This window comes from Solanum dulcamara, chromosome 6, assembly GCF_947179165.1.
Source record: "Solanum dulcamara chromosome 6, daSolDulc1.2, whole genome shotgun sequence".
Classification (NCBI taxonomy): Eukaryota; Viridiplantae; Streptophyta; class Magnoliopsida; order Solanales; family Solanaceae; genus Solanum; species Solanum dulcamara.
In genome coordinates, this window is record NC_077242.1 from 8,699,128 (window position 1) to 8,722,134 (window position 23,007).

The following is a 23,007-nucleotide window of genomic DNA, read 5'->3' on the forward strand; positions in this document are numbered from 1 at the left end:
GCCCAATTTATATGACATAGTTGAAATTTGGAGAGTCATCTTTGACCTATGTTTCTTTGTATGTTATTTGAATATTTTGAGTCGTTAATTATTGTGGACTGATACTCTAAACGAGATCAATACTATCATGACTTTCGAATATTTTGAGTCGTTAATTATTGTGATTTGTAGTACCTTTTATGTAATTTTCAAAATATATAAAGTTTATTTCAAAAAAATTAAAGCTTACATGTTCGAATTCACAATCAAAGTTTAATAGTCTAAATCTCAAAATTTTAACTATGCTATGTAAATTGTAACTTTTTGAGAATTAATTATTATCTCATAAAGTCACATTCTTTATTGAAGAAAATTAGAATCACGGAGAAAATATAACTTTTTGAGATAAAAACCATTAGTTAAATGATCATCACAAAAATCAAATTCCACTAAAAGCAACTTATTAAGTGAATTCTGAATAAATGATTATACATATTCAATCCATATTTAAATTGATTATACATATTCCATGCATTTTAACACAAAATTTTAACTGATCTACTAAGCTCCTAGGATTAGAAACAATCAAACTAGTTCTGGATCTACTAAGCTCCTAGGATTAGAAAAATGGCATTGTGCCAAGAAAAACAATTAAAACAGGAAAGCAAAAGTTGTTACAATTAGAAAGAAATGATGTCATCCAAAATAGGAAACAGACAAACACAGTTGCAAAATTTGTCATGGTTGGAAACCTCCATTGCCTCGATATCAACACATTTTGGGCAATTGCTTCAGTTTTATCTTCATCAATCAAGATAAGTAAATACTGTAGATAAGGTCTAAATTATTCTAGCAAAATGATGTGGAAAAATATATTTTTTTCCTTATCCTTCTCTTGGCAATTGGCATTATTGTAGTTTTAAGAAGAGACCATACCTCTATCTTTACTCCTATAAATTGAGGCTCTTTGCCTCAACCATTTACATAAACAATTCATCATTGCAATTGTATAGATTATATACACAAAACAAAATATTTAAAAGTTCTAGCCATGGCTGCATCTTTCTCAGTTCCTTCAATGGTAAGATCATCTCTCATCTCACCATCTTTTTTTATACTTAGGCGGATTTAAATGGAGCGACATGAATAAAAATATCGTCCTAATTTATGTGTCACTTTTTCAAATATATTTATTTTCTTTAAAAAAAGGTTTAAAGATCACCATGGTTAAAATCAAATTATTTGACTCTTGAAATTTGAATTGTCTCAGCTTATGGAAGAAGAGATGAGATTTGAAGCAGAGGTAGCAGAGGTGCAAGCATGGTGGAACTCAGAGAGATTCAGGCTAACCAGGAGGCCATATTCAGCCAGGGATGTGGTGGCACTAAGAGGAACTATGAAGCAAAGCTATGCATCCAATGAATTAGCTAAGAAGCTGTGGAGAACACTCAAGAATCACCAAGCTAATGGGACAGCATCAAGGACTTTTGGTGCACTTGACCCTGTTCAAGTCACCATGATGGCTAAGCATTTGGACACTATTTATGTCTCTGGCTGGCAGTGTTCTTCCACTCACACTAGTACTAATGAACCAGGCCCTGATCTTGCTGATTACCCTTATGACACTGTTCCTAACAAAGTGGAACATTTGTTTTTTGCTCAGCAGTATCATGATAGGAAACAGAGAGAAGCAAGAATGAGCATGAGCAGAGAGGAGAGGGCAAGAACCCCTTTTATTGATTACTTGAAACCTATCATTGCTGATGGTGACACTGGATTTGGTGGTGCAACTGCTACTGTTAAGCTATGCAAGCTTTTCGTGGAGCGTGGGGCTGCTGGTGTCCACATTGAGGATCAGTCTTCTGTTACCAAGAAATGTGGTCACATGGCTGGCAAAGTTCTTGTTGCCATCAGTGAACATATTAACAGGCTTGTGGCTGCAAGGTTGCAGTTTGATGTCATGGGGACCGAGACGGTCCTCGTGGCTCGTACTGATGCTGTTGCAGCCACATTGATCCAAACCAATGTGGATACAAGGGATCACCAGTTCATTTTGGGTGTTTCGAACCCTAATCTCAAAGGCAAGGGTTTGGCCACTCTTTTATCTGAAGCTATGGCTGCAGGCAAAACAGGACCTGAACTTCAAGCCATTGAGGATAACTGGTTGAGAATGGCTGAACTCAAGACATTTTCTCAATGTGTTGTTGATGCAATCAAGAAAATGAACCTCGCGGAGCACGAGAAGCAGAGGAGATTGAATGAGTGGATGAATCATTCGAGCTATGAAAAATGTCTCTCGCACGAACAAGCCAGGGAGATTGTTGAAAGACTTGGCCTTCCAAATCTTTTCTGGGACTGGGACTTGCCAAGAACCAGAGAAGGGTTCTACAGGTTTCAGGGTTCAGTAGAGGCTGCAATTGTTCGCGGGTGGGCTTTCGCTCACCACGCTGATCTGGTCTGGATGGAGACATCAAGTCCTGATATGATAGAATGCACAAAATTTTCTGAGGGAGTGAAGTCTCTAAGGCCTGAGCTAATGTTGGCTTACAATCTATCTCCATCATTCAATTGGGATGCATCAGGAATGAATGATAACCAAATGATGGATTTCATTCCAAGAATAGCCAAGTTAGGCTACTGCTGGCAGTTCATAACTCTGGCTGGTTTTCATGCTGATGCACTCATCGTTGACACATTTGCCAAGGATTTCGCCAGGAGGGGAATGTTGGCCTATGTGGAGAAAATACAGAGAGAGGAGAGGAGCCATGGTGTTGACACATTGGCTCATCAGAAATGGTCTGGTGCTAATTACTATGATAGAGTTCTAAGGACTGTCCAGGGAGGCATCACTTCTACTGCTGCTATGGGCAAAGGTATAACCATCTACATCCCCCTTAACGCAATTTTAAAGTGTCGGCATAAAATTTAAACTTTAATACGAATTATTAGTAACAGAGTATTTAAAATATGACAATTGCAGGAGTGACTGAAGAGCAATTTGAGTCAAAATGGACAAGGACTGGAGCAACAAACTTGGGTGATGGAAGTGTGGTGATTGCAAAGTCAAGGATGTAAGAAGAAAGAAAAAAAAGTGATTTCTTTTGGAGCATGAAGATGTGTGGAGCTTTGGAACAATCTCAATTTTTATGTTGTGGACTTCAAGTACAATAAAGATGTTTTAAGCTTTTTTAATAATTCTTCAGGGATTTGAATCATTTTGGGTATTATTTTGGCCCTCAAATTGGCTACTACTGTTATCATTTGTATCTTTATCTTTCTCTATTTGGACTTCAAGTTGTGCTAGAGTTTCCAGTTGCAAATTTATGGATTATTGATGCTTTTACTAAGCTAGTCAATCAACCTGACTTAAAGTGTCCAAAATTTCCATCAAACTGTGTAAAGTCTAAACTGATGGCTCAAAAAGAAACTAATGATTTGTGATCAGACAACACAATGATGTGAAGACCTTACCTCATTATGCCCCGGGCCCCGGGGTTACCTAAATGGGCAAAGGGACTTGTGTTTTAAGTCAGTCACAAGTTCGAGTTATGTGCCAAGTCAATTAAGTTCAATACCAATCCACTATTTAGGTGGAGAATGTTAGAGGGCCAGTCCAGTATTTAGGTAGAGAATGTTAAGAGGGGCGAGTAAAGGTTGAGGGACTTGTGTTTCACGTCAGTTACAAGTTCAAGTCTTGCGCCAAGCAAGTAAGTTCAATATTTAAGTGGAGAATGTTAAAGAGGCAGATAAATCCGGCATTTGTGTTTCATGTCAGTTACAAGTTCAAGCCTTGCGCCAAGCGAGTAAGTTCAATATTTAAGTGGAGAATGTTAAAGAGACAGGTAAATCCGGCAATTGTGTTTCACGTCAGTTACAAGTTCAAGCCTTGCGCCAAGCGAATAAGTTCAATATTTAAGTGGAGAATGTTAGAGAGACAGGTAAATTCGATATTGAAGTGGAGAATGTCAGAGGGGTGAGTGATTGTAATGGGCCCAAAGGTTGGCTCTTGACAATTTTTTTGATCTTAAACCAACCATAAAGGATAGACTCCAAAATTTCTCAAATCATAAAAACAAAAACAGATTTTTTTTAAAAAAAGACCTTACCTCATTGGTTTACTAATCAACTCTGATTTAGATATCTTGCAAATTGTTGTGTCCTTGCCTGAAACTAGCTTTGAAACATAAAATTGTGTTCATATGAAATTTGTAAGTCAAACAAAGTAGCACCAATTTAGATCCTCAAGAATAATGCAAAGAATCTATATTTAAAATCTTATTATTTAATATAATACGGACAACTTATATTATTAGATACAGAGAAAGATAAAACTTCACAAGAATTACGAAGATACATAGAAGAAAATTTGAAGGATTAACGGCAAGTAATGTGTATTATGAGTAACTGATTACTTCTTCCAAGGTTTGATCACAGAGAGAACGATAATCGCGGCGATAATTAGAAGCAAAATTATGGCTATCATCATACATTTTCTTGATTTTTTCTGCAAGCTCTTTGCAGTTTGAAGTGCATCTGTACCCATATTAACGTGATCCACTGCATATCTCACCTGGAAATCCAAGGGAACAAATTTAATTAACCAAAACACTTAATGAAGAGCAAATGAAATTGGGAATTGGGATTTTATTGCATGCTAAAGTTGAATGTTTGGTAAATTTCATAAATTGTCACATAACTATAAGTTTACTTCCACTACAAAAGTTATTTTTATTATTTTTAAGAAATTTAATTTCCTAAAAAAATATTTTTCAAAAATTCTGATACCTGCCAAAATAAATTACATTCCCTATTTATCATGTTCTATTAATAATATTTACAGCTTTAACAAGTTTGTGGAATTGAAATCCATTTAACTAATCAAATTTTTGTAATGTTTTATATCTTTAAAATTAACTTTTAACTAGCACATTCATTTCTTTCGATTAATGTTTGTATACATAAGCCAATCTAATATCATAAATAATTGTATCAATTCACATAGTATCACATAATTGCCAAGAAATAAGAAGCACTTACAAAATATAAGAATAGGGATCCTATTGTTCAAAATGCAAAAGCATTATACCTATCAATCAATCTATATATAGATATATACAAAGGAGAAACATAAGCCCGCTGATGTGGCATGCTTTATTGATCAGGAAATTGATTTATCTATTTTCTTAAATTTTTAGATTTACTTAGCATTTTTAACTAATTTTTTTTTAATAAATATTAAATATGAAAAATAATTGTTAGTACCGTTTTAAAACGTCTACTGAAACGTTGCCATATGAAGAATCAAATTCTAATTAAATCTCTTACCTTTTAATTACATATTTATTACTATTCTAAATCCATAAAAACTATCTCCTTTGCTGAAAGTTTCATTTTACTTGATTTTTGCATTATTTTCCTCCTCTCACTTCTTTTTAAGTTTCATTTTCCCTACTCATCAAACAAAAATTTTTCCTTCTGTAATTATTACCTTCACATTACTTTTTTATAATTATTCTACATTCTCCATTTGTTTACGCTTTTATATAATTATTTGCATAGATTTCACAAACATATGCTAATATGTAGTTAGTTGTTTTTCAGGTTCTATCAACAGAGATTTATGATTTAAAATTTAGCAGCTATAGGCAGAGATTTATGATTTAAAATTTGGACTTGACAAAAAAAGTAGATGAGACTATAGAAGAAGGTGAGATGAAGATGTTCCAAATATAAAATGTATAAATCTGTGTATTTAATTACATGAGAAAGTATATTCTAAAAAGGTGTCTAGAATTTATTATAAAGGGGAAATTAAAAGATGAAATTTCTTTCTCTTTTCTTGCATAATCTGTAAAATAGTTTAACTTGTATTGTCTTCTCTTTTTTGTTTTGAAAAATTATCCTCTTTATTATTTTGAAAAAAGTGAACGAAACTATAAAAGAAAATGAAATGAGATGTTTCGGATGTAAATTACATAAATTTGTGTGTTTAATTGTATGAAATAGGATACAAATTATATAAATTTGTGTATTTTATCATATATGAGGTATTATATTTTATAGATGTACTCGCACTTTATTATAAAATCAAATTAAAAGAAAAAAAGAGTGAGTCATGACAAGTTAGGATGAGAAGGAAAAAAAAAGAAAAATAAAGAAATTACATACAATTCTTTCTCTTTTTAAGAAAGTTTAATTTGTCAAAATAAAAGTAATTCCCTTTTAGTCTTGACAGATGAATTAGAGAGGGAGAATTGAGGATCAAAAAAAGGAGAAAGAGAAAAATTAGAGGGGAAAAAAGAAAAATTAATTGTTTATTTTTTACTTAAATTTTTCATGTCTTTTAAATTTGAATTGTCAATTATTGTGATTTATAATACTTTTTACGTAATTTACAAATATATAAATTTTATTTAAAAAAAATTGAAGATTCTATATGCGCAAATTTCTGATCAAACTAGTGTGATATAAATTGACAAAGAGAAAGTAGTATTATTTATTATTTTTACCAAAAAAATATTTTTTACTAAATGACATGTTATAATATTTAGTATGCATAGCTGTAGTCACAATATCATTTTTTGGCCACAAATTAATATTTCTTGAAACTGATTAAGAATTTTTAAAATTAATTAATTTATTTTTTCGACCGCTCAAAGTGGGAACATATTCACTAGTTATAACAATAAAGGACCTATATTTCTGGTTTTTGAATTTTGTTGTCACTTTTCTCCAAAGGAAAATAGAAAGAAGAAAAAAGAAAAGATTTTAGGAGAAGTTACATAAATACTAACAAATGAGTAAAATATTCTACAATCTACAATTATTAATTAAATTGCATAATCTATAATATATTACTATACCCTATAAATGAGTAAATGAGAAATCCTTTGAATATGGCAATTTTCTAGTAAATGATGAATTTTAATCTGATAGATTATATTTCTTCCTTCAATTAAGAATTAGGTCGACTAAATATAAAAAATATTTAGTAAAATTAATTAGTTCCTACAAAATTTCCATTATGGTACTATCTATTAATAAGGAAACATTGTCACCAGAGGTTACAAATACTGCATCAGACACTATAGTTTTTATTTACATTCATATTCTTCTTTAGTCCATACAAATTTTCCATATTAGTAAAAATACTATCAATTCATAAAGAAGCACTATTGGGTACATCAAATATGTAGCATATCATGTACAATGCGAGATGAGAAAGGGGAATTTTGAGAGATATATGATAACGATGGAGAATAGAGATTCTTGGAATAATTATAAGGTAGGATTACACCAATCTCATAGTGTTAAGAGCTAATCACATTTTATCTTTATTTTTTTAAAATTACAAAAATCCATTAAATTTGGTGAAATTCAGATACATACCAAAACATACTGATACATCGCGTAAAGTGATATATTCGACGTCCCGATACATCATGTAAAGTGATGTATCCGACCGATACATCGCATAAAATGATGTATCCAAGAATAGGAGAGAGTAGGGGGTTTTGTAATTTTTTCAAATGGTAGAAAATTTTCAAGAATATAATAAAATAAGTTGTGTATTTAGATAATTTTTCATAATTATAATATAGATGGAGAATATATATATATATATATATCGTTTATCTATCTCTAGTCTATCCATCATTGATTCTCCAGTCCAATTTTTTGGTTCCCCGAAGTCCCGAATGAAATGCAATGCTAGAGCTAGAATTTTGATTAAGGGGGTTCAAATTTGAAAAAGTAGACATTCGAACAAGTCGAAGGAGGTTCAAAATCAACTATATATACATAAAAAATTATTTTAATCATGTATAAATAGTGTAATTTTCTACCGAAGGGATTCGACTAACCCCCCCCCCCCCGAAACACAAGGTGGCTCCGCCCCTCATAAAATGGATTGTTTGTGCCAACAAAATGAATATGGAGTCCGTTCTGAATGTTTCAACGATTTAAAAGTTCTCGCGAAGAGAATAAGATATTGCTCCCCTTCCCTCTTTCTTTTCCTGCTTTGCTAGTCTTCCTCTCTAATCTGGGTTGGACTGCGACAAGCGCATGAGGAAGAAACCTAAGAGAAGACGCTCGCCTATTAGGTCCTTTTTTCCGGTGCAATACAGGAAAGCACCCTATTTTTGTCATCCATGCAGCTTTTTAGATTTTGTATTGAACACATGGCGTAGCTAGGATCCTTCAAATTCTTTTTGAGCCTATGTTCAAACCAAACCCACCCCCTATTGCACTAAGGCTGGAAAGAATGCCCACCAAGTTCAGATAAGGGAATGTTTTCCCCAACCATTAAAGTAAAGGCTCAACAAAGGGAGGGAGGTGCAACGAGGGAAGAAAAACACTTTAGGAGATCAATTTTTTTTCCATCAAAAACAAAGGAGGTCGAGGATAGCCTACAGTGTGTCTTATATGAAGAGACCATGTTTTTTTGACCGTCGTTGTATGATTGTCGGACCCTCTCATTGCAGTCAAATGGCTTTTCGCTCGTCTCATCGTTCTGCCTTTCCTATTGGAATAGCAGCCTTTGGATTTTGCCTACCATTTTTAATAAAAAATTCAATTAAAATTTTAAATAAATTGTATTTATGTAATTTTCAGAGAATAGTTATAACTTTTTTTAATTATCACTTTAAAAAGTTGTATCTATGTAATTTTCTCAAGAGTTTACATAAAGATGGGTCAAAAAGAAAGAAAAATAGAAGACTAAATTTTTATTTTTTATCCCTTTCTAGATATTTTCACTTCTTTACTTTCTTTTGTGACTGAAATCCACGGTTCTAAAATTGGGGGGTGGAGGATATTTTATCACTTGGGCAATCCCCCTATCGTTTGTGAAACTAAAAATAAATCTAACCATCATGTGCTTGATGTACTCTATGTACAATTATTTTTATCTGAAATTTAAATATATATGGCTCAAGTTCAGACATTCTCGCTTAAATGACTGCACTTCTAATATATATATGATTAAACTCCAATTCTAAAACACCACATATGCGATAGACGTAAATAAATTTTTTAAAAATAATGCATATTAAATAGCAGTGTCCAAATAAAATACACGTCGATGTTTTTTACTTCACGGTCAAGCTAGTAGCTACAAGCCTACAACTTCTTGTTTAATATCCAAACTTGATAATTTAGGGTCAATTAAGAAACTACATCTAAAATCCGCGTTTGATATAATACTAGTTATTTTTTCAATCGAGTAGACCCCTAAATTGATCTATAAACTTGGCTTAGTCAGCTAAAAATTTGAATTCTAAATCCGATTTGAGATATATGTATTTGTTGGACAGAATCATAAACGTCATATTTAGTATAATAATAATAAACTTATTATGTAATTGGATGTCATTTTTTCTTCCCCTTTTTCCCTTCTACGTTTTCCCTTTTTTTTCCCTATTTTTTCTCCTCCACTAACTTTTGTCCCACCAAGTTGAGGAATCAACTTGTATCAATTTGTTGCTTTCTTCATTTGCCGTGGTTATAAATAGTCACCGCAAATGTAAATATACATACAAAATTTCATCTGCTCCTTTCTATTTTCTCTTACTCTCTATTTCTTATTTTGCTAAGTTAGTTTATTATATAACACGTTATCAGCACGAGCCTTCGTCACTTAAAGCTATTTTAAGAAGGTAACAAAAGTGTAAGAATTTTATTTTCTTAAAATATCTAATATTTCTAAACTTGAATTTGTTGCTCTTGATATATTTAGAAAAAAGCTACTCATCATGGCACTAGATGTCGAAATACACCTAGAATCGATGGTTCTGGCAGACACCATCAAAGATGACAATATGACATCTAGTCAAGACCGTGCCAAAGCCATGATATTTTTTCGCCACCATCTTGACGAGGGGGTTAAAATTACAGTACCTCACATTAAAAGACCCTCTTAAACTGTGGAAGAATCTAAAAAAAAAATATGAACACCTGAAATTGATCATCTTTCCACAAGTACGTCATGATTGGCTTAATTTGAGATTAATTAATTTCAAAAATATAACTGAATATAATTCTGCCACGTTTAGAATTATAGCTCAGTTAAATTTATGCGGAGAAGAAATCACTGAACAAGACAAACTTGAAAAAATATATTCCACATTTTCAACTATGAATATGCTCCTGCAACAATATCGCGAAAAGGAGTTTAAAAAATATTCTGAATTACTTTCTCACTTCTTATTGTTGAACGCCACAATGAACTATTAATGAAAAATCATGATAGTCGGTCCGTTGGTTCTTTTCCACTCTCTGAAGTGAATCAGGAAAATTATAACCAACGAGAAAAAAGTCACGACCCCAGTCGTGGTCGTGGTCGACGAAGAAATTATAATCATGATGCTCGACTGACATCGAGAAATGATCAGCAATATAAAAAGAAGAGTGAAAAGCAAAAGCTATACCAAAGAAAAATTTAGAAAGTATATGTCATAGATGTGGACGCATGAGGCATTGCTCACGGATCTACCGGTCATCAAAACATCTGGTTCATCTATATCAAACATCCTTGAAAATGACAGAAAATAATCCAGAGATAAACTTTATCACTGAAGATAATATTGAGCTTATGCATCTAGATGTAGCTGATTTCTTCAATTTCCCAAAAGAAAATATGAATATTGATAACCCTGATAATATTTAAATAATTTTTCTTTTATTTGTCTGTACTAAATAATATATTTGTATTTTTCTAATCCATGTAAATAAATAAAATTTGTATAATGAGTCATGTTTTAATTATAATGTTTATTTTATTTTATTTTTAAGAAAAATATGGATATGACTCAAATTTTGTTTGGATCAATGATCAATCACAAAGATATTTGTGTAATTAATAGTGGAACAATTCATGCCATTTTTAAAGACGAGAAATATTTTTCTAACTTACTTAGAAGAAAAACAAATGTTATTATAATTTTTGGTAAATCAAAAATGATTGAAGGCTCCAGAAGAGCTACTATATTTCTGCCTAATGAGACAAAAATTATTGTAGAAAATGCATCATTCTTTTCTAAATCCCCAAAAAACTTGTTAAGTTTTAAAGATATCCGCAGAAATGAATATCATGTTGAAACACTAAATGAAATAAATATTGAATACCTTGGTATAATCAAGAGTGTCTAGGCCAGAAATATATTTTAAAAAATTACCAACTTTGTCGTGTGACCTACAATATGCAAAAATTAGTGCAATTGAAGCACATTTGATCGAAAATCAGAAGTTTACTGATTTAAATACATTTGTGTTATGACATGATCGAATAGGCCATCCTGAATCAATAATGATGAGTCGAATTCTTGAAAATTCAACTAGACATCCGTTATAGAACCTGAATATTCTTACGAATGATGAATTTTCGTGTGCTGCTAGTTATCAAGGCAAATTAATTGTCGAACCATCAATTTTGAAGGTTGGCATTGAATCACATGGCTTTTTATAGCGTATACATGGAGATCTATGTGGACTTATTCATCCACCTAGTGGATTGTTTAGATATTTTATGGTCCTAATAGATGCATATTTAGATGGTCTCATGTGTGTCATTTATCATCTCGCAACCTGGCGTTTGCGAAGTTGTTAGCACAAATAATAAAATTAATGGCTCAATTCCTAGATTATTCAATTAAGGCTATTCTCCTTGATAATGCTGAAAAATTTACATTCCAAGCTTTTGGTGATTATTGCTTATCAATTGGGATAAAAATTGAACATCTTGTTGCTTATGTTCATACTCAAAATGGCCTTGCAGAGTCATTTATTAAAGCCTACAATTGATAGCACAACCTCTACTAATGAAAACAAAATTGTTAATTACTGTTTGGGATAATGTTATCTTACATGCAACAGCACTTGTACGTCTCAAACTGATAAATTATAATAAATACTCTCCGTCGCAATTAGTATTTGGTCATGAACCAAATATAGTTCATCTATGATTTTGTGATTGTGCAGTATACGTGCCTGTAGCACCACCAAAACGTACAAAGATTGGTCCCCAATGAAGGTTGGGCATCTATGTTGGGTTTGAATCACCCTCCATAATTCGATACCTTAAACTGTTGACAAGAGACTTATTTATTGCTCGATTTGCAGATTGTCGGTTTGATGAAATAACTTTTCCGCAATTAGGGAGAGAGAAAAAAGAATCCAAAGACAAATTGCGTGAAAATTTTTATCACTATCTCATTTTGATCCACGTACCCGCACATGTGAGCAGGAGGTTCAGAAAATCATCCACTTACAGAAAATAGCAAATCAAATGTCAGATGCATTTACTGATTTGCAACGGATAACTAAGTCACATATTCATGCTGTGAATGTGCCTATCCGGATTGATGTCCTAAAAAGACCATCTACTAGTATCATAGCTTCTAAATCTCAAACACGCCTGAAGCGTGATAGATCATTGGGTTCAAAGGATAAAAATCCTAGAAAAAAAAGTGTAAGGAATAATAAAGATGATACTATAAAAGAACCTCCTGAGGGAGATCAAGATTTGAGTAATCCTGATAATCCTGAAGAAATCTGTGAACCCAAGATTCAAGTGAATGAAGAACTTTCAATTAATTTTATTGGTGATGAGATAAATTTAGATCGGTCGAAAATTATGGTGGATAACGTTTTTGCATATAATGTTGCAATTAACGTCATGCAAGATAGTAAAAGTCTTGAGCCTAAATCCGTCGAAGAATGTCGACATAGATGTGATTGGCTAGAATGACAAAAGACAATTCAATCAGAATTAGACTCGCTTGCTAAACGTGAAATTTTTGGACCTGTAGTCCAAACTCCTGAAGGTGTAAAACCAGTTGGATATAAATGAATTTTTGTGCAAAAACAAAATGAGAAAAATGAAATTATAAGATACAAGTTACGCCTTATTGCACAAGGATTCTCTCAAAGACCCGGGGTCAACTATGAAAAAACATATTCACCTGTTATGGATGTAATAACATTTCGATATCTCATCAGTCTTGATGTACATAAAAATCTTGAAATACATCTAATGGATGTAGTTACAGCTTACCTTTATGGTTCACTTGATAATGAAATTTACATGAAAATCTCAGAAAGATTAAAATTGCCTGAAATATGTAATCTCGGGAAATGTACTCAATGAAATTGCAAAGATCATTATATAGTCTGAAACAATCAGGGTGTATGTGGTATAATCGCCTCAGTGAGTACTTGATAAATGAAGGTTATATAAATGATGTCATTTGTCCATGTGTTTTTATTAAGAAAAACAGAACCAAAGTTTGTTATACTTACCGTTTATGTTGATGACACAAATTTCATTGGAACCCCTAAAAAGGTCCAAAAGACGATTGAATATCTAAAGAAAGAATTTGAGATGAAAGACTTTAGAAAGACAAAACTTTATCTAGGTCTGCAAATTGAACATTTAGCAGATGGGGGCTTTGTCCATCAATCTACCTACACTGAAAATATCTTAAAACGATTTTAAATGGACAAAGCACATCCATTAAGTACTCCAATTGTTGTTCGTTCACTTGAAGTGGATAAAGATCCATTTCGACCCCTAGAAGAGAATGAAGAACTTCTTGGTCCTGAAATGTCGTATCTCAGTGTGAAGAACTTCTTCGTCCTGAAGTACCATATCTCAGTACTATTGGTGGATTTATGTATCTTGCTAATGCAACCAGACCTAATATAATATTTTCTGTTAATTTAATGGCAAGGTATAGTTCATCCCCAACGCGAATGCATTGAAACGATATTAAACATATGTTACGATACCTAAAGGGTACTATTGATATGGATTTGTTTTATACTAACAAAGGTTGTGCAAACCTTATTGGTTATGCAGATCAGGTTATTTAGCAGACCCACATAAAGCTCAATCTCAGACAGATTATCTATTTACACAAGGAGGAACTACTATATCATGATGATCTACAAAGCAGTCTATTGTTGCTTTCAAATCATGCTGAAATAATAGCAATTCAAGAAGCAAGTAGAGAATGTGTGTGGTTGAGATCGATGATAAAGTTCATCAAAAAAAAATGCGGCCTAGAAAATGATGTCAAAGTACCCACAATTATATTCGAAGATAATGTCACGTGCATAGATCAATTGAAAGGTGGCTTCATAAAAGGAGACAGAACGAAATATATTTCACCAAAATTATTCTTCACACATGATCTCCAGAAGAATGGTGATATTGATGTACAACAAGTTCGTTCATTTGAAAATCTTGCAGATTTATTTACAAAGGCATTACCAACATCAACTTTTGAGAAGTTAAGATATAAGGTTGGAATGTGTTGTCCCCAAAATATCAAATGAAGTTTTCATCAGCGAGAGTAAAATACGCATTGCACTCTTTTTTCTTTAACCAAGGTTTTGTCCCACTGAATTTTTTCTGGTGAGTTTTTTAATGAGGCAGCACTAAAAAACATATTATCATATGTGTGTACTCTTTCAATAGACTTTTTTCCACTGATTTTCCTAGTAAGATTTTAACGAGACACAATATTTATGGATGTTTACGATAACTATGTATATTATTTCTTGTAAAAAATTTTTTAATTACACATGGACATCCAAGAGAAAGTATTATGTAATTGTATGTCACTTTCCCTTCCCCTTTTTCCCTTCTACATTTTTTCTCTTTTTCTACTTTTTTTCCTCCACTAACTTTTGTCCCACCAAGTTGAGGAATCAACTTGTATCAAATTGTTGCTTTCTTCATTTGCAGTGGTTATAAATAGCCTCTGCAAATGTAAATATACATAAAAATTTCATTTGTTCCTTTCTATTTTCTTTTACTCTCTACTTTTACTAAGTTTGTTTATTATATAACAAAACTAACAATACTTTTTATTTATTTATTTGAAGGGAAGGAGGCGGTGATAAAATACTTACAAGTAACTTGGGACAGCTGCTTCAATCCTTTAAGAGTCCGTTTGGATTGGCTTTAAGTTGGTCAAAATCAACTTAAAGCCCCTTTTTAGCTTTTGAACGTATTTGCCTAATACTAACTTTAAGCCATAAAGTTCTTAAAGTCAGTCAAAAATGAAAAGTTAAGATTTCTAACCTTTTTTTTTCTAAGTGCTTAAAGCCATTTTATTTTTCGTGGTGGTGCTTCAGGATTCCAATGTACTGGGACACTGGACGAGATCTATCAGCAGCGAATTCCCCATACAAATAGAGGCACCTGACCATGGAAATTACTTTTATATCCCTTATATTTTAACTAAATTTCCAAACTACCATTTTTATTCTTTTAACCCTAAAATTCAAACACTTATTTTCAACATAAGCACTTTTATCCAAACACTCAACTGGTTATTTATAAAAATAACTTTCAGCACTTCAAAGTTCTAAAAACACTTCATACATAAAAGTTACTTTTTTTAAACCCATCCAAATGGGCTCTAAGAATGGATATTCCAAGAGGCTTGGTAGCCATTAAAACAACAATTATATAAAGCTAGTTAAAAACAAAAAATATATTTTCTTTCATTTGTGACCTTGAAAAAACAATATAAAAGAAACTTCATTAAATTCACTAATTTGATGAATAAGGTGAATAACTAAGAAAAGGAAAATAGGCAAAAAGATGGGGAAATTATGACTTATAAAGCCTCTAAGAGACTTAACGATATATACTAATCTACATATTCATGAACAATTAGAAGACCGATAACACCAAAAGCTAGTTAACGAAGTGGCGTGAAAATGTAGAAGCTTAGCTTTTCTATCCCCAGTAAACCAAAGGCGTACACACAGGTCGCATGCATAGCTCGAAGCTAAACAGTTAAGCTCCCTTGTTACTCTTCTAAGGTTGTAATTTGAGAATGATGGGGAGAACTATAATGCACACTATAATTACGAAAAGTATAACGGCAATGCACATGCATTTTCAAGACCTCTTCATTAGTTTCTTTGTTGTCTGAAGAGCAATAGTCCCTGATTGGACATAATCAGCTGTATTTGTCACCTGAACAAAATTTCCATTGAGAAATTCGAGACAGAGCATCCCATTTTTAAGGTAGGAATACGCTGAGGAAATAAAGGGAGGGTTGAAAACAAACCTGTGTTTCGATATTATCTAACAAGTCTCCTTGAGCTTCAACCAGAACAGCCATATCTAGATAAATCTGATGCAGATCAAGAAGCTTTCTCTCAATTTCCTTCACTGCATCGTGTCTTTCCTGAATTTCTTCTACGGTGCTTAAGACCTACAGTTGAGCATATTACCGGATGAAATAGGAAGGGAAAATGATAAAGACGTACAAATGTAGCTTATATTTCTAGAGGGGAAATGTGAAACACCCAATTGATTAAACACTCAAAAGTATAGAAAATCTATTCGGATGTGCGCTCATATATAAAACTCATGTTTCCAAACTAATTATATAAAGATACGTGGAATTCAAGGAGTGGCGTATGGGACAAGTTAGTACGTCAAAGGAATTCAAATGAGATCAGCTGGTACTATTTCTGCTAGTTTAACAAGAAGATAAGAATTAACTAACGCAGAAACCATGTCTTCCCTACATTTTATATATACCTAGTGAAATAATATGTTGACGAGAAAAAAGGAGGACTCCAAAAGTGGATGACACGTAAAGTCAGTCGCAAGTTCTAAAACAATCAAAAGAGAAAAGTACAGTGAAATGTAGTAAGAGGTACCTGCCCACGTCCCATTCCTTGGATAGCGTTCTGGAAGATTTGTTCACTGTTTCCAGTTTCTATCAGGTTGTTGATTGTCTAACATGATCATTAGAATAAACATTAGAAGAAGAAAAAAAGCAATCTTATTGATCAGGATTATCAGTTACAAGACTCTGTACTCACCTCCTCATCTGGTCTAGTTCCAGTTACTGCTCAGTTGCGAGATAAAAACACAATAAACCCACATATTAGATCAACATATGGAAATTCAAATATTGATAAGCAGATATCTCAAGTTATATTTCTGTTCGAATAAAATTTGGGATCCAAACCTGTGATCACCCTTCGCTCTACAACTTCACGATATTCGTTGTCTATCCTCTGCCTTAATGTCTGGAAGAACACAACTTATAACCAATTTAAATTGAAGAGAAGACATCACAAAGCAAATAACAAGACTTGTCTATACCTGAAATTCAGTCATGACATCTCTGAACTTCTTTGTCAAGGCACTGCAGATCAACGATTAAAAAAACAAAAAACATTTAAAAAAACATACGCTCGCACAATTACGACTGCTCAAGCACAAGAAGTGGAAAATAACATCAAGCAATATTGAAAAACTATGTTTATTAATGTACTTAGTCATATTTGTCCTTGATCTGTCAACACTTGTACCCTTTCCACATCCAGGCTTTTGTCGATTAGCCAAGTTCTAAAGAAAAGAAAACGATTAGAGTGCTTTTAAGTGATGAAAATTGAACTCAAAAACTGTTTTACTGATCCAAATATAAAAAAATAGACAAATTACCTCTTTATTTATTGCTTCTATTTTTGCTTTGACATTTCTTGCAATCTTCCCAACTTCATCTATATCTTTCTCCATCCGCTTCCTTATAGCTGGAAACGAGTAAAAAACACTTTCTTGAGAGCTTGTGGTTAGCAGGCTCCAGATTACAAAAAAACACAGTACACAGAGAGATAGACGAACCTATCCATGTTGTTTATTAGTAAAGGATCAAATGCCAATTTTCTCTTCAGTTATAGATGAACTTATCCGTGTTAATATTTCACAATTATAGTAAATGAATTGAAAAAATAGTATCCTATTTTTGAGTTTGGACTGAGCAATTTAATAATCTTAAGAGTTTATATTTCACAATACAATAACAACTTAAAGGTAAAAGATATGAGAGCAATAACAGTTTATAGTGAATCGGTTAGCTATACAAGACATAATGAAATAGCACTTATCCGACCTTTCATTGCTGATGCTTTAGTAACAGATTTTGTTTCCTCATTAGCATCCTGAAAGATAATTCTAATTAGTAAATAATCTCTGACAGAGAAAGGGTAAAGAAATTTTAATCAGATGGAAAAGATTAAAGTGATTGCGAATCGCTAAAACTAAAGCATTTTATTTCAAAATGCAAAGTGAGTTAAAAAGGCAAAAGTGAAAACTGATTATTCTCCAGTACTTGTGACAACAAATTTAACACTATATGAACTGAATATTTTCATCCTGGCAACCAAGATCATATTTTGCCATCCAGAGGAGCGACTTAATTCCTTTTTTTCCCAACTGTTCTCCTATAGTTGAACCCATTCTCAACTGTATACTATCCTATTCCATTCCTTGAATGTCATTGTCATCTTCCTCAACATACAATCCAACAGAATCACAAAGTTAAAGCAAGCACCCGAATTTGTTCTAAAGTTCTCTACTAAAAGTTCTGATCTCTTGCAGAATGAAACCAAGTATACATTTTCTGACACTTCTTCTTAAGTAACAGACTTATTCAGACTTCAGTACATTGGGGAGGTGTTATTTTGATCATATATAAATCAGAGAAAAACAGAATACTGATTTAACTAATAGTATTTGGCCTTCATCACTACAATTATTCTCTTGATTCCTTATGAAATATTGACTAGTTAGCGCCTATCAACTACTCCCATTGTCCCAATTTATGTGACACAGTTCGAATTTCAAGAGTCAAACAATTTAATTTTGACTTGTTTGGACATGGAATCTTTAAATTTTTTGAAATAAAATTTTCATATTTGAAAACTACGTAACGAATACTATAAGTCCCAGTATTTGACAGTTCAATATTTACCTTTTTTGATCCCATGTTTTCCGTTGGTCAACAACCAACTAAATCTATTCTTCTTCACTACTCGTACAGGCTTGACGGAGTTAAGTTGTACTGGGGGAATCGTTTTGTCTCAATCATACAAAGATGCCTCAACTGGATAAATTCACTTATTTCACACAATTCTTCTCGTCATGCCTTTTCCTCTATACTTTCTATATTCCTATATGCAATTATGGAGATGGAGTACTAGGGATCAACAACATTCTAAAACTACCGAACCGATATATGAAAAAATTACGGTAAAAAAAGGGCTTGTTTGAATCTCGAAACCCGAAAGGTGCCACATAAATTGGGACGGAAGGAGTAACTATTTTCTCAGACAGGCACCAAGATTATCTTTTGGGTCCGAAAGAACAAGCAACAACCTTGACTATTTCAACAAGTACCAACTATCTCCAACTAGAACAACTACTTGGTAATTCAACCCACCCAGGCAAAGAAGAAATAACCTACCCTTTTTTATCTCTATTGGAATTTGAACCCTGATAGGAAACCAACTATATTGTTATCAATTTCTTCTAAAGCAAGGAATTTCGATAGTACACTGGGGAGATGTTATTTTCAATTTATATATAGCAAAAGAAATACAAATATTTTTTCTTCAACAGTAGAAATGCTACACTTCCAACATGATACCTTAAGAGTCATCAGTAAACCAGAAAGTTTCTCGACCTGTCTCTCGATTTCTTGTATCTACAAAATGAAAATACCATATGTCAGGAACAAGGAGACGGGAGAATAAACCTTACTTATAGTTTTATCTTTAGATGACAACTACACTACTCTGATAATCTCAAAATAACTCAGGGGTCAGTGAAGCAATACCTGCTTGTTAAAGCTCTCGATTCCAGAATCTGACTGGCTCCTCGTAAATCGGTTTCCCATCTCGATATCAGATTCTTTGGAAGCATTATCTTTGACAGAAACGAAGCTTGAATCCTGAAACAGTAACAGAAATTACAGAACAATAAACTTCAAGATCACAGCAACCCCTTGCTTGAAATCAAATAGTGATTAAGGTACAACCTTCATTACAAGTGCTTGCAGCACAACAACAACAACAACATACTCAGTGAAATCCCACAAGTGGGGTCTGGGGAAGGTAGGATGTACGCAGACCTTATTACTACCTCATGGAGATAGAGAGGTTGTTTCCGAAAGACCCTCGGCTCAAAAGTCATAGTCCCAAGTAAGAGAGAAAAATAATATATATAGTATAATGGCAATAAAACAAAAAGCTATGCAAATTTTACAAGACAAGAATAATAACGATATCAAAGTAATGTGATAAACAAAAGCAACAACAACACATCTATAAAGACACGCTTAGACCTACGACCACTCTAAACCGACATACGGTAAGACACCATTCTATCCCTACTAGCCTTCTATCCTAATCCGCGACCTCCACTCCTGCCTATCTAAGGTCATGTCCTCGGTGATATGGAGTAGCGTCATATCTTGTTTAATCACCTCTTTCCAATACAAGTGGGGAGGTTAGCTTCGTTAAATTGCACTCAAGGGTGTAGCTTAGGGGTCAATAAAGTGGGTTCAGAATCATGAGGTCTCGGTTTCTAATCTCAATCGGAGGTAAAAACACGTGATTTCTTCTATTTGTCCAAGCCTTGATCGATACATGGACAAAGTTAGTGGTACTATGTTGGTGGGTGTTACAGTATCCCGAAATGCATTCAAGCTGACCCGAACAACACAGTTATCAAGGGGGAAAAAAAGAACAAGCTTTGTTATTGTAAATAAAGTTAGAACAGCTAGCAGGAAACACAAGAAAAAGCAAGAAACCAGATAGAATATGAAGGTGTAACCTTAATTTTAGTCCAAACTCTACCACCTATAAAAAGATTGGTATTACTTGTTGAATAACCAAGTATTCAGTTCAGAGGCAGAGCCAGGTAGGCCGAAGGGTTCATTACGACAAATTACACTGTTTATACATGATTAAAATTATTTTTTATATATATAACATCGATGTTAAACCTCTTCAATTTCTTCGTGTGTTTAGTTCCTCATATTTTAAAGCTCTTAATGAAAACTCTGGCTCGAGTTGATACATATGATATATCAAAAGAAGTTACATAAAAATCCAATCTTTAGAAACTTCACTAGACTAATATAAGCAAAACTTAACATACAAAATTCAATTCACAGCAAAATTAAAGGAAAGCAAGACACCTGTGATACAAAAACTGAAATCTTGAGAGAAAAAACAACCAAAAGTTTGTTCTTTTATTTCCCTGTAATGAAAACAGCAAAAAATAGGGTCAAGAAAATCAACTAACCGCTAGAAGGTCATTCATGTTTCCCAAATATTAAAAGTTGGGAAATTCTTTTATGGCCGTTTAAGAAGGATTAGTGCTTGTTGATGTTGATCGGAAGAGAAAAGCAAGAAAGCGAAACAACAGTGAGTGGCAATATTTTACCAGTGTTTTTTGTTTGTGGGGTTTTTCTTCGTGTGTGTAAATTTTGTCTTTGTATGGACCGGGCGACCGGCGTGACAATGGGAAGACGAGGACGAGTATACGATTTGATTTATGTGATATTATTTAATTTAATAAAAGAAAAAATAAAAAAAATTAAGATTTATGACGTAAAATATTTGTGGCGTATAAATTATTTCTAAGGGTAAAATGTCAATTTCAAAAATAATAAAAAATATGTTACATAAATTAAAATAAAAAAAAATACTAATAAATAAGAAAAACTTACATAAATATGCTCTCAGTGTTGTAAATTTGGCTTTATATAATTATAAAAAAAAAAATTGTAACGAAAGGCGTTACATCCAACAATATTCGAAATTTGACTACAAAGATACAAAATCATCAAGTATGACAAGGTTCTGAAATAGACGTTTATTATTTTCCATGTATATAGGTAAAAAAATCCTTATTCTACCAGCAAATTTACTGTCCGACAAAATTTCTAAAATCAGTTGACGTTGAAAAGTGTTTTTAGAAAAAGTTTTTTATGAGAAGCTTTTGTGTGTGGTTAATATTTTTTTAAAAAAAAACACTCTTGAGCGATAATTAATGTTTGATTAAATTTTTTAAAAAAAAATTGAATTTAACTCATTAGCCTTTTAGGGTTGGATTGAATTGAATTGGGCCAGTCCATTTTGATAACTCTATTTGTAATCAGTCAATATTGGATTAGATAATACTCTCTCGATGAGCAACAAAAAGGATATAGAACCTCATATACAGTGGTGGATTAAGTCTGGAACAAGCAGCTTTTGGTGGGATGATTGGCTAGGGGTAGGTCCCTTAGCTTACCACAATGAAAGTCTCCCCAGATTGAATAACTCTATTGTATCAGAATTCATGGAAAATGGAGGATGGAATGAAGAGAAAGTAAGAAAACATGCACCCCCTCAGCTGGTGCACAGAATTCTCAGCACTCCCATCAGCTACAATCCAAATATGCAGGATCAAGCTTACTGGAAGCCTAACTCTCATGGTAATTTCACTTGTTCATCAGCCTGGGAGTTGGTAAGGAAGAAAAAGACAAGATCAACCACTAACAGCAACATATGGCACAATAGTATTCCTTTCAAGGCCTCTTTTCTGCTTTGGAGAGCTTTCAGACTTAAACTCCCCACAAATGACAGAATAGTAGCATTTGGACATGCTCCTGCAGCATGCTCCTGTTGTTATAGAGCAGGTCTTGATGATATAGAGCATATCTTTGTATCAGGTTACTTTGCACAACACATATGGAAGCACTTCTCAGGGTACTGGGGTCTGCAACACAGCAACATTCATCTAAAAAACCTATTGATGAGGTGGTGGCTAATCAAAACTAACAATGAGCTACATAAGTTAGTAATGCAGGCCACCCCCATTTTTGTGTGTTGGAATCTATGGAAGAATAGATGTGCCTGCAAGTATGGGGGCAAGAAGTCTAATGCAACTAGAGTAATATTCTCAATATCCAAAGATCTATATATGCTTATCTCCACTGTGTATCCATATATTGATTTGCCAAGTAATTGGGCAGATTTGGTTACCATGGTTGAAAAAAGCCAACATGAATTGAGAATAACCAAAGTATGCTGGACTAAACCACAGCCTACAATGATCAAACTAAACACAGATGGGAGTGCCCTTAACAATCCAGGGAAGATAGGGGCAGGGGGCATTCTAAGGGACCATAATGGAGTGTTAATATATGCTTTTGCATCTCC

General features: G+C 33.2%; 2 protein-coding genes across 3 annotated transcripts; one reads left to right on the top strand and one right to left on the bottom strand.

Annotated features, from left to right (window-relative positions):
- Nucleotides 1-926: 926 nt before the first annotated feature.
- LOC129892179 (isocitrate lyase) lies at nucleotides 927-3,282 on the top strand. Its single transcript, XM_055967738.1, has 3 exons — nucleotides 927-1,060; nucleotides 1,250-2,852; nucleotides 2,960-3,282. The coding sequence occupies exons 1-3, from the start codon at nucleotides 1,031-1,033 to the stop codon at nucleotides 3,052-3,054; spliced, it is 1,728 nt and encodes a 575-aa protein (XP_055823713.1). The 5' UTR covers nucleotides 927-1,030; the 3' UTR covers nucleotides 3,055-3,282.
- A 961-nt stretch (nucleotides 3,283-4,243) lies between these two features.
- Nucleotides 4,244-21,294, bottom strand: LOC129892001 (syntaxin-132-like). 2 transcript variants are annotated; one of them, XM_055967516.1, is made up of 12 exons: nucleotides 21,104-21,294; nucleotides 19,632-19,745; nucleotides 19,443-19,499; nucleotides 17,907-17,955; nucleotides 17,459-17,547; nucleotides 17,289-17,362; nucleotides 17,117-17,159; nucleotides 16,980-17,040; nucleotides 16,831-16,856; nucleotides 16,666-16,743; nucleotides 16,065-16,211; nucleotides 4,244-4,549 (listed from the first exon to the last, which is right to left on the bottom strand). In XM_055967516.1, exons 1-12 carry the CDS (start codon nucleotides 21,119-21,121, stop codon nucleotides 4,388-4,390), a joined length of 918 nt encoding a protein of 305 aa, XP_055823491.1. In that variant the 5' UTR covers nucleotides 21,122-21,294; the 3' UTR covers nucleotides 4,244-4,387. The 2 variants fall into 2 exon arrangements, with proteins under 2 accessions (XP_055823491.1, XP_055823492.1); XM_055967517.1 differs by lacking the exon at nucleotides 4,244-4,549 and adding an exon at nucleotides 15,509-15,970 and having other exon boundaries at nucleotides 21,104-21,292.
- Between the last annotated feature and the right edge of the window lie 1,713 nt (nucleotides 21,295-23,007).